Below are 17760 nucleotides of genomic sequence, written 5' to 3' on the forward strand. Positions count from 1 at the left end.
TATTTAAAAATCATAAACAAAATATTTAGTCTTAGTATATTCTCATATATTTTAATCAATTAGTTAATAATATCTCTAATATTATGACACTGACTTTTCTGAAACTGTATTTCCTTCTTTAAAATCTATTGTTGACACTATTACAGATGTCTTCCCCCAAACATTTTTTTACCAACCTCAATCCAAAAACCAAGCTTTGGTCTGTGTTTGTAGTGTGTGCATATATGTGCTTTAGTTTATCTCTTCACCTTCTTTCATCCAGTACCCACCATCACACTCCTTTCTGACATCTGTCAGTTTGTTCCATATATCAATGCTTATGGTTCTATTTTGTTTGCCAGTTTATTTTGTTCATTATATTACACATATAAGTGAGATGTTATGGTATTTGAATTAAACTGTCTGGCTTAGTTTGCTTAGCATAATAATCTTCAGGTCCACCCATGCTATCTCAAGAAGGTATGAGATCCGTTTTTTTTACAGTTACATTGCATTCCATTGTATAACTGTGCCACAGTTTTTTATTCACTCAACTACTGATGGGCATTTGGGTTGTTTCCAGATATTGGCTATTGTAAATAATGTTGCAATGAACATAACCGTGCATATATTCTTATGAATTGATGTTTCAGGATTCTTAGGATATATTTTTAGAAGTGAGATTCCTAGAAGAGGAACAAAAGGCAGTTTCATTTTTAATTTTTTGAGGAAACTCCATACTGTTTTGTTTGTTTGTTTGTTTGTTTGTTTTTGTTTTTTACAGTGGCTTAACCAGTCTGCATTCCCACCATAAGCATTTCTTTTTCTCCACGTTTTTGCCAATACTTGTTTATTGATTTAATGATGGTAGCCATTTCAACAGGTGTGAGGTGATTTTTCATTGTGGTTCCATTTGCATCTCTCTCATAACTAGTGACAATGAGCATTTATTCATATGTCTATTGGCTATCTGTATGTCCTCTTTGGAGAAGTATCTATTCAGATCATTTGCCCAATTTTTATTTGTATTGTTTGTTTTTGGGGTATTGGGTTTTATAAGTGCTTTATATATTTTGGAAATTTACCCCTTATCAGACATATAATTGGCAAATGTATTCTCCCATACAGTGAGTCCCTTTTTCATTTGGTTGATGGCTACCGTAACTGTATAGGAGCTTTTTAGTTTGATGTAGTCCCATTTGTTTATTTATTTGCCCTTGCCCTAGTAAGTATATTGGCAAAAACTATTGCTGTGAGAGATCTCTGAGATTTTACTGCCTATATTTTCTTCTAGGATTTTTATGGTTTTGCAACTTACATATGAATTTTATCTATTTTGAGTTTATTCTTGTATGGAGTGAAATTTAGTGGTCTAGTTTCATTTTTTATTTTTGCATGTATTTGTTCAATTTTCCCAACACCATTTTTTGAAGAGTCTGTATTTATTCCATTGTATGCTCTTGTCTATTTTGTCAAATATTAATTGATCATATAAATGTGGGTTGGCCAACCTTGCATGGCTCAGTGGTTGAGTGTGGACCTATGAACTAGGAGGCTTCAGTTTGATTCCAGGTTAAAGCACTTTCTCAGGTTACAGGCTTGATCCCATTGTGGGGTGTGCAGGAGGCAGCCAATCAATGTTTCTCACTCACATTATTGATGTCTCTATCACTCTCTCCCTCTCCATTCCCTTCTAAAATCAATAAAAATTATATATATTTAAAAGGTAAAATTTCTATCCAAGTATATTCCTGTTCTTATGCCAGTATCAGGCTGTTTTTATTGCAATGACTTTGTGGTACAATTTGATTATGTATTTTGATGACTCCATCTTTTTCTTCTTTCTCAAGATTTCTGGTGCTCTTCAGGGCCTTTCTGGTTCTATACAAATATTTGGAATATTTGCTCTAGTTCTGTGTAATATACCCTTGGTATTTTAATAGGGATTGCATTGAATCTATAGATTGCTTTGGAAACTATGAACATTTTAATGATGTTAATTCTTCCAATCCATGAACACAGTATTGTTTCCACTTCCTTGTATCTTCCTCAGTTTCTTTCTTTCTCTCTTTTATTTATTTATTTTTATTTTTATTTTTTAATAATAAATCTTTATTGTTTAGATTATTACAATTATTTCTCCTTTTTTCCTCCTAGTTGGTCCTTTTAAATATCCTCGAGTATCTTGTTAAATTTATTGGCCTTTTCTAGGAAATTCTTTAAAAACCTTATAATCGTGATTTTGAACTCTATATCCAGTCACTTGTTCTCCTCCATTTATTTCATTTGTGATCTGTTTTCTTCTCCTCATTTTTGCTGCTTCCCTGAGTTGGTAGGGTGGCTTTGTGTGCTAAGGTGCCCTATATGGTTCAGAGGGTCAGCCTCTCAGTTACTTGAGATGGACACTCTTGATACACCCCTTTGTGGATTGTGTGTATAGCCTTATTGTAGTTAGGTCTTGATGGTTGTTGGTGTCACTGAGAGGAATTGACCTCCAGACCAATTGGCTGTGAGGACCCGCTGTGTCTATAATGGAAGAATTGCTCTGTGCTAGAGACACATTTATGGGGCAGGACTTGTTCCAGTGGGGCTTTGGTGCTGAGTCTGCCTCTTGAATGTGTCCCTTATGAAGTAGTTGAAATCTGGTGTCCTTTCTCACAGACCACTAGATACACTATCTTCTGGATCTCTAATATGGTGCAGATCAGCTACTGTCTGAGGCCACCCAGCAGGAGCTACAGCAAAAACCACAGTTTTCTCTTTGCGTGAGATTTGGAGGTTTTGGAGCTGTCTGACTGGAGTTTCAGTTTATTTGGTTAAACTGCCACAGAACAGGCCATTTATATGCAAAAGCCTGCAGGGAGCATGGGTGTGTTTGTAGATTGTGTGGGACGGGGTCTCAAGGAGTCACTAGGTTGGGGCGTGGCAAACAACAATGGCTGCTGTCAGCCTTCTCTACATTTCCACGTTTCCAAATCCCCATGTACCATGCTTCAGCACAGTAAACAATAATTGCTGGGTGCACCTGTGCAAAAAAGTCATCCTCACTTTCTGACCCTATGACTGACAGTCCAGCTTCTCCTCTTAGGTGTCTGAGTCCCCCGCGTATCCCCAGAAACAGGATTTCAGAGTGATCATGAGCTTGTTTCCCTTCGGGTTGAAAAAAGCATTATGCCTAGTCGCTCACCACCAGCCCGATTCGCATCCCTCCATACCTCAGCTTTTCAGCGCTTGTGCTCTTTCCTCTTTTCTTCTTAGTTGTAGAACTTCCACTCAATCATCTTTCTCGTGGTTCTGGGTGATAGACGTGTTGTCTTTTAATTGTAGTTTTGAAATTGTGTGAGGCGACAGTTTAGATGTTTACCTTTGCCGCCATCTTGGTTTCTCCTCCAGTTTCTTTCTCTAATGTCATGTAGTTTTTTGAGTATAGGTTCCTTTACTTCCTTGTTACATTTATTCCTAGGTATCATATTTTTTTGTTGCAGTAGTACTCATGATTGTTTTCTGTTTTTCTTTCTGGTAGATCATTATTGGTGTCTAAAAATGCCACTGATTTCTGAATATTAATTTTTTATCTTGCTATTTTTAGTATTTCCTTACATTTTTTTTGTGTTTACTGTAGTGTAAGTTATTACTTCTCATTTATTTCTGATTTTATTTGAGTGCTCTCTTTTTTTCTTAATGATTCTAGTTAGAGGTTCATCAATTTTGTTTATCTTTTGAAAGAACCAATTCTTGGTTTCCTTGATCTTTTGTATTATTACTATTATTTTTAGTCTTATGCCATTTATTTCCTTCCTTCTACTTACTATTGTGTGTTGGAGTGTTGATCAATTTGCATATTATTATTTTATTAGATAGGAGGATTAGATAGGATAGAGATCTTGTGCATGGGTGGAGGCCAGCTGGTTTTCCCTTAAGAGTGTCCCACATCAGGATGGGGGTTCCTTTGGGGCGTGAGGCAGCCTTCTTTATTTTCTATAATTGAAACTTTGTAGCCTTGAGTGGAGGCCTAGGCCAGCAAGGGTGTGCTGAAAGATTGCCTTCCTCCACTGCTGGGGGCAACTCAAGCCTACTGCTCTCTCCAGCTTCATGGCTACCGCACTTTTTGTTGGGATTTATTTATCTTCTATTATTGAAACTTTGTAGCCTTGAGTGGAGGCCTAGGCCAGCCAGGGTATGCTGAAAGATTGACTTCCTCCACTGCTGGGGGCAACTCAAGCCTACTGCTCTCTCCAACTTCATGGCTACCACGATTTTTGTTGGGATTTATCTATCTTCTATAATTGAAACTTTGTAGCCTTGAGTGGAGTCCTGGTCCTGCCAGGGTGTGTGGAAAGCTTGCCTTACTCTATTCCTGGGGAAACCCAAGCCTCCTGCTTGCTTGGTGTTTTGCAGCCATCTTGTTTGGGGTTAACTTGCATACTCACCTGTGATTGGCTACTGGGTGTGGCTTGTGGGTGTAGCATAGTGATGTTTAATTTGCATATTACTCTTTGATTAGATAGGAACTGAGGCCCGGTGCATGAAATTCATGCACAGCAGTGGGGTGGGGGGGTTGATCCTCAGCTCAGCCTGCACCCTCTCCAATCTGGGACATTCCTTTCACAATTCAGGACTTCTGGCTCCCAACTGCTTGCCTGCCTGCCTTCTTGATTGCCCCTAACCACTTCTGCCTGCCAGCCTGGTCACTCCTTAACCACTATACTGCCAGCCTGATTGATGTATAACTTCTTGCCTGCCAGCCTGTTTGCCTTCAACTTCCCTCCTTGGCTGGCCTAGTCACCCCTAACTGCCCTCCCGTTAAGGGTTGATTGCCTCCAACTGCCCTCCCTTGCAGGCCTGGTACCTCCCAACTGCCCTCCCCTGCTGGCCATCTTCTGGTGGCCATCTTGTGTCCACATGGGTGCAACATCTTTGACCACATGGAGGCAGCCATATTGTGTGTTGGAGTGATGGTCAATCTGCATATTACTGTTTTATTAGATAGGATAGAGGCCTTGTGCATAGGTGGGGGATGGCTAGTTTGTCCTGAAGGGTGTCCTGGATCAGGATGGGAGTTCCCTTGGGGCATGGGGCAGCCTGAGCGAGGGGCCTGTGGTGGTTTGCAGGCCAGCGATGACTTATGGTGACCCAAGTGGAGGCCATGGTATCTGGGATTTATTTACCTTCTACACTTGAAACTTTGTAGCCTGGAGCAGAGCAAAGCCTCCTGCTCCCTTCGTGGCTTGCAGCCATTTCTTTTGGGGTTTGTGTATCTTCTATAATTTAAACTTTGTAGCCTTAAGCGGAAGTTTGGGCCAGCCAGGGTGTGCAGAAAGCTTCCTGTGGGATCAACCCTACCCTCCCGCTCTTTCCAGCTCTGTAGCTGCTGCCATTTCTGTTTGCATTTGTTTACCTTCTATAATTAAAACTTTGTAGCCTTGAGTGGAGGCCTAGCCCGGTAAGGGCAGGCAGAAGCTTGGCTTCCGCCATTGCCGGGGAAATCCAAGCCTCCCTCCTATTCTCTGTGGCTGTAGCCATCTTGGTTGGGTTTATTTGCATACTTGCTCCGATTAGCTGGTGGGTGTGGTTGGTGGGCATGGCTAGAGGGTGTAGCAGAGTGATGGTTAATTTGCATATTGCTCTTTTCTTAGATGGGATTGTTACCAATATGGAAAGAGTAGCAGGGATGATTCCCTGGAAAAACATCCCTGCTCCCTTCCCTGACATTTCATTTTAAATAAACTCTTATATAGTGTTAGTGTGTTGGAAAAAAAATCTAAAGTTAGTGAATTCACAAGATCTGCCCTTAAAAAAACATCTTTATTGTTGAAAGTATTACATAGGCCTCCTTTTTGCTGCCATTAACCTTTTTCAGAGCATTCCTGTTACTCCCACACTCACTCCACCAACCAGAACCACAGCACCTCATTGTCTGTGTTCATGGGTTATTCATACAAGTTCATTAGTTGATCTGTCCCCTCACACCCTCCCCTGCCTTCCTCTGAGGCTCAACAGTCTGTTCATGTTTCTATGTCTCTGGCTCTCTTTTTGTTCATCAATTTATTTGGTTCATTAGATTCCACATATGAGTGAGATCATGTGATACTTATCTTTCTCTGACTTAGTATAATATTCTCCAGGTCCATCCATGCTGTTTCAAATGGTAAGAGTTCTTTCCTTCTTATTGCCTATAGCATTCAATTGTGTATATGTACCACAGTTTGTTTGTTTGTTTGTTTGTTTGTTTGTGTTTTATCTACTCATCTGCTGAGGACACATAGGCTGTTTCCAAATCTTAACTCTTGTAAATTGCACTGCTATGAACATAGGGGTGCATATATTCTTATTGATAAGTGTTTTCAGTTTCTTAGAATATATTCTTAGAAGTGGTATCACTAGGTCAAATGGGATTTCCATTTTTAGGTTTTTGAGAAAATTCCACACTGTTTTCCACAGTAGCTGCACCAGTCCACATTTCCACCAGCAGGGTTTCCTTTTCTCAACATCTTTGCCAACACTTGTAGTTTGTTTGTTTGTTGCTGATAACCATTCTGAAGGTGTGTGCTGATATCTCATTGTCATTTTGATTTGCACCTTTCAGATGATTAGTGACTAACCATTTTTTATATGTCTCTTGGCTTTCTGAGTATCCACTTTAAAGAAGTGTATGCTTGAGTCCATTTTTAATTGAAATTTTTTCATCCTTTTGTTAACTTTATAAGTTTCCTATATATTTTAGAGATTAAACCCTTATAAAATATATAATTGGCAAATATGTTATCCAATGTAGTAGGCTCTCTTGTTATATTGTTGTGCATCTATTTATTTTAACGTTGTTCCATTTATTTTCTCAGTTTCCATTATACTAGGAGATGTATCAGTAAACATTACTATAAGAGATGACTGAGATTTTGCTGTCTATATTTTCTTCTAAGATTTTTATAGTTTCACAACTTAAGCTTTTATCCATTTTGAGTTTAGTCTTCTGTATGGTGTAAATTAGTGGTCTAATTTCATTTTTTTTGCATGTACCTGTCCAATTGTCACAACACTATTTATTGAAGTGATTGTTTCTGCTCCATTGTATGGTCTTGCCTTCTTTGTCAAATACTAATTGAGCATAGTGTTTTGGGTTGATTTCTGGGTTCTCTGTTCTGCCCCATTGATCTATATGCCTGCTAATTTGCCAGTACCAGTTGTTTTGATTACAGTGGCTTGACATCTGGTATTGTGATCTCTCCAACTTTATTCTTTTTTTTTTTTCTTTCAAGATTCCTGTGTCTATTCAGGGTCTTTTTTTGTTCTATACAAAATTTTTGGAGTGTTTGTTCTAGATCTTTGAAATATGCCATGGGTGTTTTAATATGGATTGCATTGAGTCTGTAGATTGCATTTGGTTGAATGAACATTTTAATCATGTGATTCTATCTATCAATGAACATGGTATAATCCTTCATATATTTGTACCTTCCTCTATCCATTTTTTTTTTTCAATATCCTATAGTTTTTGAGTACAGGTCTTTTACCTCCTTGATTAAGTTTATTTCTAAGTAACTTCATTGCTTTTTATTTTTTTGTTTGTTTGTTTCAATGGTAAAAGGGATTTTTTTTGTTAGTTTATGCTTCTGAAAGTTTATTATTGGTGTCAAAATGAAATATATTTTTAGGTGTTACTTTTTAAAAATTACTTTATTGATTAAGGTATTAATATGTTTCCTTATTCCCCCATTACACCCCATTCCCACCCACTCATTCCCTCACTTGTTGTCTGTGTCTATTGGGTAGGCTTATACACATGCATACAAGTCCTTTGGTTGATCTCTACTCCTTACCTCCCACCCCCCACATTCCTTCTAAGTTTTGATGGTCTGATCAATGTTATTCTGTCTCTAGATTTTGTTCATCAATTTATGTTTTTCATTATATCCCATAAATGAGTGAGATCAAGTGACATATATTTTTCTCTAACTGGTTTATTTCACTTAGCATAATGCTCTCCAGTTCCATCCATGCTGTTGCAAATGGTAAGAACTCCTTTTTTTACTGCAGTGTACTATTCCATTGTGTAGATATATGCCCAGTTTTTTCATCCACTCATCTGCTGATGGGCACTTAGGCTGTTTCCAAATCTTAGCTATGGTAAATTGTGCTGCTATAAATGTTGGGGTGCATATATCCTTTCTGATTGGTGTTTCTAACTTCTTGGGATATATTCTTAGAAGTGGGATCACAGAGTCAAATGGGAGTTTCATTTTTAGTTCTTTGAGAAACTCCATACTATTCTCCACAGTGGCTGCACCAGTTTGCATTCCCACCAGCAGTGCAAAAGGGTTTCTTTTTCTCCACATCCTTACCAACACTTGTTGTTTGTTGATGATAGCCATTCTGACAGGTGTGAGATGATACTGCATTGTCATTTTAATTTGCATTGAATCTGTAGATTGCATTTGGTTGAATGGATAATTCGTGACTTTGTGCATATTTTCATATGTCTCTTGACCTTCCTTTTTTCTTCTTTCAAAAAGTATCTATTTATGTCCATTGCCCATTTTTTTTATTGGATTGTTTATCTTCCTTTTATTAAGTTGTATGAGTTCACTGTAAATGTTGGAGATTAAACCCTTATTCGTTATAACATAGGCAAATAATGTCCTCCAAAGCAGTGGGCTTTCTTGCTATTTTGTTGATTGTTTCATTTGCTGTGCAAAGTTTTTATTTTGATGCAGCCCCATTTGTTCATTTTCTCTTTAGCTTCCATTGCCTTAGGAGCAGTATCAATGAAGAAACTGCTTTGGCATATGTCAGGGATTTTGCTGCCTGTGGATTCCTCTAGTATTTTTATGGTTTTCCGTCTTGTGTTTAAGTCCTTTATTCATTTTGAGTTTATGGTGTAAGTTGGTAGTCTAGTTTTACTTTTTGGCATGTATTGTCCAGTTTTCTCAACACCACTTATTGAAGAGACTGTCTTGACTCCATTGTATGTTCATGCCTCCTTTGTTAAATATTAATTGAGCATAGTGGTTTGGGTCTATTTCTGGGTTTTCTATTCTATTCCATTGATCTATTTGTCTGTTCTTGTGCCAGTACAAGGCTGTTTTGAGAACAGTGGCTTTGTAATACAGCTTGATATCAGGAATTGGGATCCCCCCTTACTTTATTCTTCTTTCTAAAGATTGCTGGAACTACTCAGGTTTTTACTTTTATTCCAGATGAATTTTTGGAAAGTTTGTTGTAGGTCTGTAAAATATGCCATTAGTAATTTAATGGGGATTGCATTGGATCTGTAGATTGCTTTGGGTAGTATGGACATTTTGATTATGTTGATTCTACCAATCCATGAACAAGATATGTTCTTTCATCTGTTTATGTCTTCCACTATCTCTTTTTTTCAGTGCCCTGTAGATTTTTGCATATAGGTCTTTTACCTCCTTAAATAAGTTTATTCCTAGGTACAGTATGTTAAATTTTTTGGTGCAATGGTAAATGGGATTGCTTGTTTGGTCTCTCTTTCTGTAAGTTCACTATCGTTATAAAGAAATGCCATAGATTTCTTGGCATTACTTTTGTATCATGCTACATTGCTGAATTCATTTATTAAGTCTAATATTTTTTATGTAGTCTTTAGGGTTTTCTATGTACTGTATTATGTCATCTGCGAATAAAGACAGTTTTAGTTCTTCTTTTTCTATTTGGATGTCATTTATTTTTTCTTCTAGTCTGATTGCTATGGTTAGTACTTTCAGTACTATGTTGAACACGAGTGGCGAGAATGGGCCTCCCGGTTCCTGTTCTTAGGGGAAATGGTTTACGTTTTTTGTTTTGTTTTTTTCTATGGAGTGTGATATTTTCTGTGGGTTTGTCATATATAACTTTTATTATGTTGAGGTATGATCCTTCTATTCCTACTTTTCTGAGATTTTTTTTTTATCAAGAAAGGATATTGGATATTGTCAAATGCATTTTCTGCATCAATTTCTATGACTATGTGATTTTTTAAAAATATATTTTATTGATTTTTTACAGAGAGGAAGGGAGAGAGATAGAGAGCTAGAAATGTCTATGAGAGAGAAACATCGACCAGTTGCCTCCTGCACACCCCCTACTGGGGATGTGCCCGCATCCAATGTACATGCCCTTGACCAGAATCGAACCCGGGACCCTTCAGTCCTCAGACTGACGCTCTACCATTGAGCCAAACCGGTTTCAGCGACTATGTGATTTTTAACACTCAATTTTTTTACTTGAGGTACAGCATTTATTGATTTGCAGATATTGTACTATCCTTGCATCCTTGGGACAAATACTACTTGGTTATGGTGTATGATTTTTCTGATGTTCTGCTGGATCTGATTTGCTAGAATTTTGTTGAGGATTTTGGCATCTATGCTCATGAGGTATATTGGCCTATAATTCTTTTATTGTGTTGTCTTTATCTGGTTTTGGTATTAGAATACTGCTGGCTTCATAGAATGAGCTTGAAAGTGTTTCTCCCTCTTGAATTATTTAGAATAGTTTGAGCAGGATAGGTTTTAGTTCTTCCTTGAATGTTTGGTATAACTCCCCAGTGAAGCCATCTGGCCCTGGACTTTTGTTTGCTGGGGTCTTTTTTTATGACAGCTTCAATTTCTTCCATAGTTATCAGCCAATTGAAATTTTAAGTATCTTTCTGACTGAGTTTTGGAAGGCTGGACTTTCTAGGAATATGTCCTTTTCCTCCAGTTTGTCTAATTTGTTGGAGTAGAGTTGTTCATAGTATTTTTTTTTTTTTTAACAATCCTTTGTATTTCTGATGAGTCTGTTTTTATTTAGCCTCTTTCATTTCTGATTTTATTTATTTGGGTCCTCTCTCTTGGTGAGCCTAGCTAGAGGTTCATCAATCTTGTTTATGCTTTCAAAGAACCAGTTCTTGGTTTTATTGATATTTTGTATTGTTTTGTTTTTTTGTCTCTATGTCATTTATTTTTGCTCTGATCTTCATTATCTTCTTCCTTCTGCTAACCCTAGGCTTTTCTTGTTGCTCTCTTTCTAATTCTTTGAGTTGTAGAATTAAATAATTTACTACCATTTTTTCTTTTCTTTCTATTTATTTATTTATTTATTTATTTATTATTTTTTGAAATGGGCCTGTAGAGCTATAAACCTCCCTCTCAGGACTGCTTTCCTTGTGTCCCATAGATTTTGGATTGTTGTGTTTTTACTGTCATTAATTTACAGGATGTTTTTTAATTTTTCTTTGATCTCATTGGTAACCCAATCATTATTTAATAGCATGCTATTCAGCTTCCAAGTGCTTAATTTTTCGGATTGTTTTTATTATGGTTTAGTTCTAATTATTATGCCAGTGTGGTCTGAGAGGATGCTTGGTTTGATTTCAATCTTCTTGAATTTTGGAGACTTTGTTTTTGACCCAGTATGTGATCTATTTTTTAAAACATCCCATGTGCACTTCAGAAGAACATATATTTCATGACTTTCGGGTAAAATGTTCTGAAGATGTCAATTAAATCCTTCTGATATAGTGAGTCATTTAGGATTGCTGTTTCTTTGCTGATTTGGTGTCCAGAGGATTTATCCAGTGATGTCTGTGGTGTATTTAAGTCCTTTACTATGATTGTATTGTTGTCCATCTCTCTCTTGATATCTTCCAGGAGTCATTATTTTTTAAATGTATTTGAGTGCTCCTCTTTTTGATGCATATATGTTTATCAGAATTATATCCTCTTGTTGTATTGATCCATTTATTAATATAAAATATCCTTCCTTATCTCTTGTTATGGCCTTCACTTTGAGGTCTATTTTGTCAGATGTATTGCTACCCCAGCTCTTTTTTCATTTATATTTGTCTGAAAGATATTTTCCATTCCTGTACTTTCAGTCTGTGTGAGTCCCTTGTTCTGAGGTGGGTATCTTGTACACAACATATATTTTAGTCATGTGTTTTTATCTATTCAGCCACTCTATGTCTTTTGATTGCAGCATTTATGCCATTTACATTTAAAGTTATTATTGAAAATAATAACTTGTCTATAGTCATTTCTATTTTTGTGCTTGTTTCCTTCTTACTTATTTATTTCTTCTTCTTCTTTTTTTTTTTTTTACAGCATCCCCTTTAGCATTTATTGCATTGCTGGCTTGGTAGTGATAAACTCCCTTCACCTTTTTTTTTTTTTTTTTTTTTTTTTGTCTGGGAAACTCCTGATTTCCCCTTTAATTTTGATTAGTAATCTTGCTGCATAGAGTATTCTTGGATTCAGTCCTTTGCTTTGCAACACTTTGTATATTTCCTTCTATTCCCTTCCAGCTTGATGTGTTTCTGTTGAGAAATATTTTGATAATCTTATGCGGGATCGTTTCTAGGTAACTCTCTGTCTCTCTCTTGCAGCCTTTAAGATTCTCTCTTTGTCATTAACATTTGCCATTGTAATTATGACATGCCTTGGGTGTGTCTTTTGGGATTCATCTTGTTTGGGACTCTTTGTACTTGTGTAACTTTTTCTTCCCCATATCTGGGAAGTTTTCTGTCATTATTTCTTCAAATAGATTTCCTAATCCTTGCTGCTCTTCTTGACCTTCTGTCCTTCTGACAGTCCTCTTATATGTATATTACTTCATTTCGTGTCATCTCAAAGCTATCTTATGCTTTTCTCCTCACTTTTTTTTTTTTTTGCAGTTACTGTTCAGATTGAGCTTGTTTCTCAACCTTATCTTCTAACTCACTAATTTGGTCCTCTGCTTCTTCTAGTTTACTGTTGAAGCCTTCCATGGTGTTTTTGATTGTAGCTATATCACTTTCCATTTATTCCTGATTCTTGCATAAGTTGTTGATTTTCTCATCCATCTATTTTATGAATTCTTTTTCTGTCATGTTGCATTCTTCAATTTCACTAATTTCCTTTCTTGGAGACTCCTCATTTTCTTTCCTTTGGGGATTGTGTAGTTGCCCTGACTATCACCAGAAGGTTCAAACATCAAGTTTTATGGGCCTGAACCCTGTTCCATGGGAGCTTCACACCACTCAAGCATCACTGAAGAGTTTCAATGCCAAGACTTGTGGTTGCCTTTGGTTTGTTGGAACCAGGCTTGTCCAGGGTCAGCATTACCAGTTCTGCCTTGTGTGTGCACCTAGAATCAGGGACTTCACCTGCACCATACTGAAACAGAGACCCTGCTGGCATGTGCCAAAAATCACAGTCTCCTAGCGCATGTCAGGAGTCAGAGTTCCCCTGTGCCTGAACCAAGAATCAAGTATCAGAATCTCAGTTGCTTTGTGTGGCCTTGCGCTGAGAATCAGGGTCCCTGTGTGCTCATACACCAAGAATTGTAGTTACTGGCTCTTAGTGTGAATGCACTGGGAGTCATGGATTTCAGGTACACATGATAAGAAACAGAGTCAAATCACTGGTGCTCAGTGCTGCCTTCCACCTGGGTAATCCATGTCCTGCTCATCTTGGGAGACTGGGTTACCCAGTAGCACTGTGTTGGCAGAATCAAAGTCAGGTAGCACTGCTGCCCTGTGTGGGCTTTGGGTTTGGTTGCCCAATTGTGTTGCGGGGAACAGATTCCCAGTGTTTATGCACTCCCAGTATAAAATTCCTGTAGCAGAGCTGAGGTGGTGTGAGGGGCAAGTCTATCAGTTACTATGATGCTGCCCGTGATTGACTCACAGAAACTTGCAGTGGGAATGTCTGGATTCATGGTATCTGTGGATCTGCAGCTGTAGTCACAGGTCTCTGTCCCCAGTGGCTGCAGGCTCCTGGTTTGTGTCTGAGACTAGACTCAGTGGTTCTGAGGCCAAAATCCTAGTCTCAAGAAGCTGTTTCTCAAGATGGCTTGGACTCTGTGCTTGTGCTGGCCACCCTGGAGTGTCTGTGGTGGGAGCAGGGCTCCTCCATCTAAGACTGCCCAGTTTGGCAGCCCCTACCTGACTTTGATTCTGGGCAAGTGCACAGAGAAGTCTGTTTTTTGCAGTTCAAGAGTGCAGAATCTAACTATGCCTAGCTCATACACACACACATCACACATGTCCACACACTCCTCTATCACTCCCTCACTCTCTCATATTCTCTCTCTCCTTACCTTCCTGCCAGTCACCATCTTCCTTATATAGAATTATTACTTAATGGATTATTTTAAAATAATGCAATATATATTGACCCTATTTAAATGTAACATACTATCTCAAAAGGCAATAAGGTTTCTTTAGTGTATTTTAAAAATCATGGTTGTTGCTAGTTTTATCAAATAATTGCATATATTTCAAATAGGTCATTTTATCTTTTTAATCTTTATATAGTATTTCTTATAAAAAATTGATATTCTAAATGGCCAAATGAAATAAAATCATGTAGGTTTAATTATTCACATGTAAAGCCTACATCTCTACTTAAAAGTAGTAGAATTGAAGTTTCATATCAGTGGCTTTTTTCTGCATACTTCTTTTCCTTTTGATCCTATTTTCTTTATATTTTAATGTGACATGTATCATTTTATTCTGGTATTTCTGCTTAACTTATCCTTATGTAGCTTTGATTTTCATAGATACCACTGTGACTTTTTGCCAACAGGGAGAAATATTAAACCAAAAATTGTACAGCAGCATGGTGTAATGCAAGACATACAGACTTGGGTGTCAGACAAGTGGACCTGGGTTCGAAGAGCAGGCCTTTCACTTACTTTCTGAGTGAACACATCTATAATCCTATATAATAAAGAGCTAATATTCAATTGTCATCACACCCTTGTGCTCTCATGCCCTTGTACCCTCATCCTCAGGCTTGGTCACCTGACACTGGGCTGGGCACTTGAGTCTGCGCCCCCTACCCTGGCACCAGGGCCGAGGGACCTGAGGCTGGGCCAGAGAATCTGAGGCTGTGCCCCCCATCCCGCACTAGGGCCAGGGGACCTGAGCCCATGCCCCCTCTGCCCAGTGGGGTTTGACAGGGACCTGAGGCCACTCTTTCTGCTCAGTGGGCTTAATGGGGTCCTGATGCTGTGTATGCCACCCCAAAGCCAGGCTGGTGGACCTGAGGCCACACCCTATGCCCAGAGGGGCTTGACAGTGGACCTGATTCTGCATGCCCTGCCTGACTCTGGGCCAGGGGAATTGAGGCTGTCTCCCCCAACCCTGTGGGGCATGACTGGGGTGGGGCCAGCTAGGTCTGGGTCTCGCGTGATTTCAAGGCACTCTTGGGTGTGCAGGGATTTTATTCGAAGTCCCGCAGCATGCCCCAGACTCTGACAGGTGAGAGATTTTCATATACATTTTACTAATTTTCTTTCATCTCTGACATTTCTATTATGGAGAAGGGCAAATAGCAATATTAGAATATTTCCTCTAATTAATTCCCTTTTAATGTGTATAAATTTTGTGCACTGGGCCACAGGTATGTGAACAACTAATGGAGAGGTTTAATGTACATAGCAAATGTTTATTAAATAGTATCTATTAAATTATTTTCCTCATTATCATCTCTAGAAATTATGCATAAACACACTAGTGACCTGATTTACTAGGGAGCAATTATTTATTTTTAATAAAACAATGGTATTAGCAATGTAGCACATCTTGTCATCTGGAAAATATACCATACAGGAATAGATGAAAATAAAAAAAAACATGGTGCTAGACCGTCTATGTCTGCTACCATCTTTAATGATTGTTTGGATGTTAGGAATCTATCTATGTAAAAGCCTAAATGACCATCACAACTGAATGGACTACTGAACAGGTTGTATGGGACAACCAGGCTGGCAGGGGGATTAGTGAGGGATGACTAAACGACTGAGCAGCAGTCTCAGAAGGAGGCAGGTTGGGAACAACCAGGCTGGTTGGGGACAGTTGAGGGCGATTAGGCCAGCAAGCAGAGGGAGTTAGGGGTGGTCAAGCCAGCAGGGGGAAGTGAGGGAAGATCAGGCAACAGGCAGAGGCAGTTAGTGGTGATGAGGCTGGTGGGGGAATTAAGAGGCAATCAGGCAGGCAGGCAGGTGAGCGGTTAGGAGCCAGGGGTCCAGGATTGTGAGTGGGATGTCCTATTGCCAGTTTAAGCCTAATCCTTGGGTTTAAACCAGTGTTTCCCAAACTTCTCTCATGATGAGAATCACCTGGTGGAGTTGTTAAAACACAGATTCCTGAATCCCAACTAAGAAGTGCTAAACTAGAATTTTTGGGAACATATAGGTAAAATTGTATACTTAACTAGTGCTCTAAGACAGATGTTATATACAGAGAACTAAGTTAGGTATGCAATTTTACCTATATGTTCTCAAAAATTCTAGTTTAGCACTTCTTAGTTGGGATTCAGGAATCTGTGTTTTAACAACTCCACCAGGTGATTCTCATCATGAGAGAAGTTTGGGAAACACTGGTTTAAACTGACAGACATTCCCAGATGGGTCTTGGATTGTAGTGGGTGCAGCCTGGGTTGAGGACACCCTCCTCCCCAACCCCCATGCATGAATTTTGTGCACCAGGCCTCTAGTTCAGAATATAAAACAAAAGGGGAAAACAACACTGAAGAATTAAAATACTTTTGTTACAGAGGAAAATTTGTTTTAAAACAAATAATTAACTAATTTTAATGTATTTTTAAATTATTTAGGAAGTAATTATCTCTGAGAAAGAAAAGCAAATATTGTAAGTCAAAAACTAAGTTGGGAGCAAGAAGGGCTGTAACCAAATAACGAGTTTCCAGAGCCACTTATTTAAGTTTCCTAAAATTTTGTAATTCAGATTAAAGAAAGAATAATGTATCATTATACAAGAGAGTTATTTTTATGTAATTCACTCTTAATTTTTTTTGAAAAACAGTCATATCTCTCCACATAAAACAGGCAAAAAATTTATGAACTCTGTTCAACACTATATGGCATGCTGTCTGAAATTCACAGGCTTGAACAAATGAATAAATATTCATTACCTCTGCTTTTCTCTTTCTCCTAGGTACCTCCCATACTCCTTGATAAGCAGTTCTCTGAATTCACTCCGGATATTACACCAATAATCTTGGCAGCTCACACAAATAATTATGAAATAATAAAACTTTTAGTTCAGAAAGGAGTCTCAGTGCCTAGACCCCATGAGGTCCGCTGTAACTGTGTTGAATGTGTCTCCAGTTCAGATGTGGATAGCCTTCGCCACTCACGCTCTAGACTCAACATCTACAAGGCATTGGCTAGCCCTTCTCTCATTGCACTGTCAAGTGAAGATCCTTTTCTCACAGCCTTTCAACTAAGTTGGGAGCTTCAGGAATTGAGCAAGGTAGAAAATGAATTCAAGTCAGAGTATGAGGAACTGTCACGACAGTGCAAACAGTTTGCTAAGGACCTACTGGATCAGACAAGAAGCTCCAGAGAACTAGAAATCATCCTTAATTACCGAGATGATAATAGTCTCATAGAAGATCAAAGTGGAAATGATCTTGCGAGACTAAAATTGGCCATTAAGTACCGTCAAAAAGAGGTGAGTGTTGCCAGACTATACCCATCAAAACACCATAAAATTTAATCACAGTGCAGGAAACTGGTACTCCAAAATTAGGTATGAGCATTTTATTTATTTATTTATTTATTTATTTATTTATTTAATCTTTTCCATTACCATTTATCCTCTCTGTATACGAGCATTTTTCTATTTGTTATGTGATGTTTTCTTTTTTCATTTCATTTTATTTATTTATTTTTCATTTTAATTTCTTTGTTGACTACATATGTGTCCTCTTTTCCCCATTTACATGGATGTTTATTGTTTGATTGATATTTATTTGTAATATTAATAATTATGAAATACAATTAAGAGTG

The 17760-nt window shown here is 38.1% G+C and overlaps 1 protein-coding gene across 5 annotated transcripts in view; it reads left to right on the plus strand.

Moving 5' to 3' along the window:
• Positions 1-17760, plus strand: part of TRPC4 (transient receptor potential cation channel subfamily C member 4) — a gene marked incomplete at its 5' end in the record, with an annotated part of 247625 nt that overhangs the window by 52879 nt on the left and 176986 nt on the right. For 4 of the 5 annotated variants that reach the window (XM_084879507.1, XM_084879508.1, XM_084879509.1 and 1 more), the window contains one exon: positions 16904-17422. The exons of the other annotated variant lie outside the window; for it this stretch is intronic. In XM_084879507.1, coding sequence (XP_084735633.1) covers positions 16904-17422 — 519 coding nt within the window. The remainder of the gene's footprint in view (positions 1-16903; positions 17423-17760) is intronic. 5 annotated transcript variants of the gene reach the window in all.

Source organism: Pipistrellus hanaki (assembly GCF_964339955.1).
Source record: "Pipistrellus hanaki genome assembly, chromosome: 3".
NCBI classification, from domain to species: domain Eukaryota; kingdom Metazoa; phylum Chordata; class Mammalia; order Chiroptera; family Vespertilionidae; genus Pipistrellus; species Pipistrellus hanaki.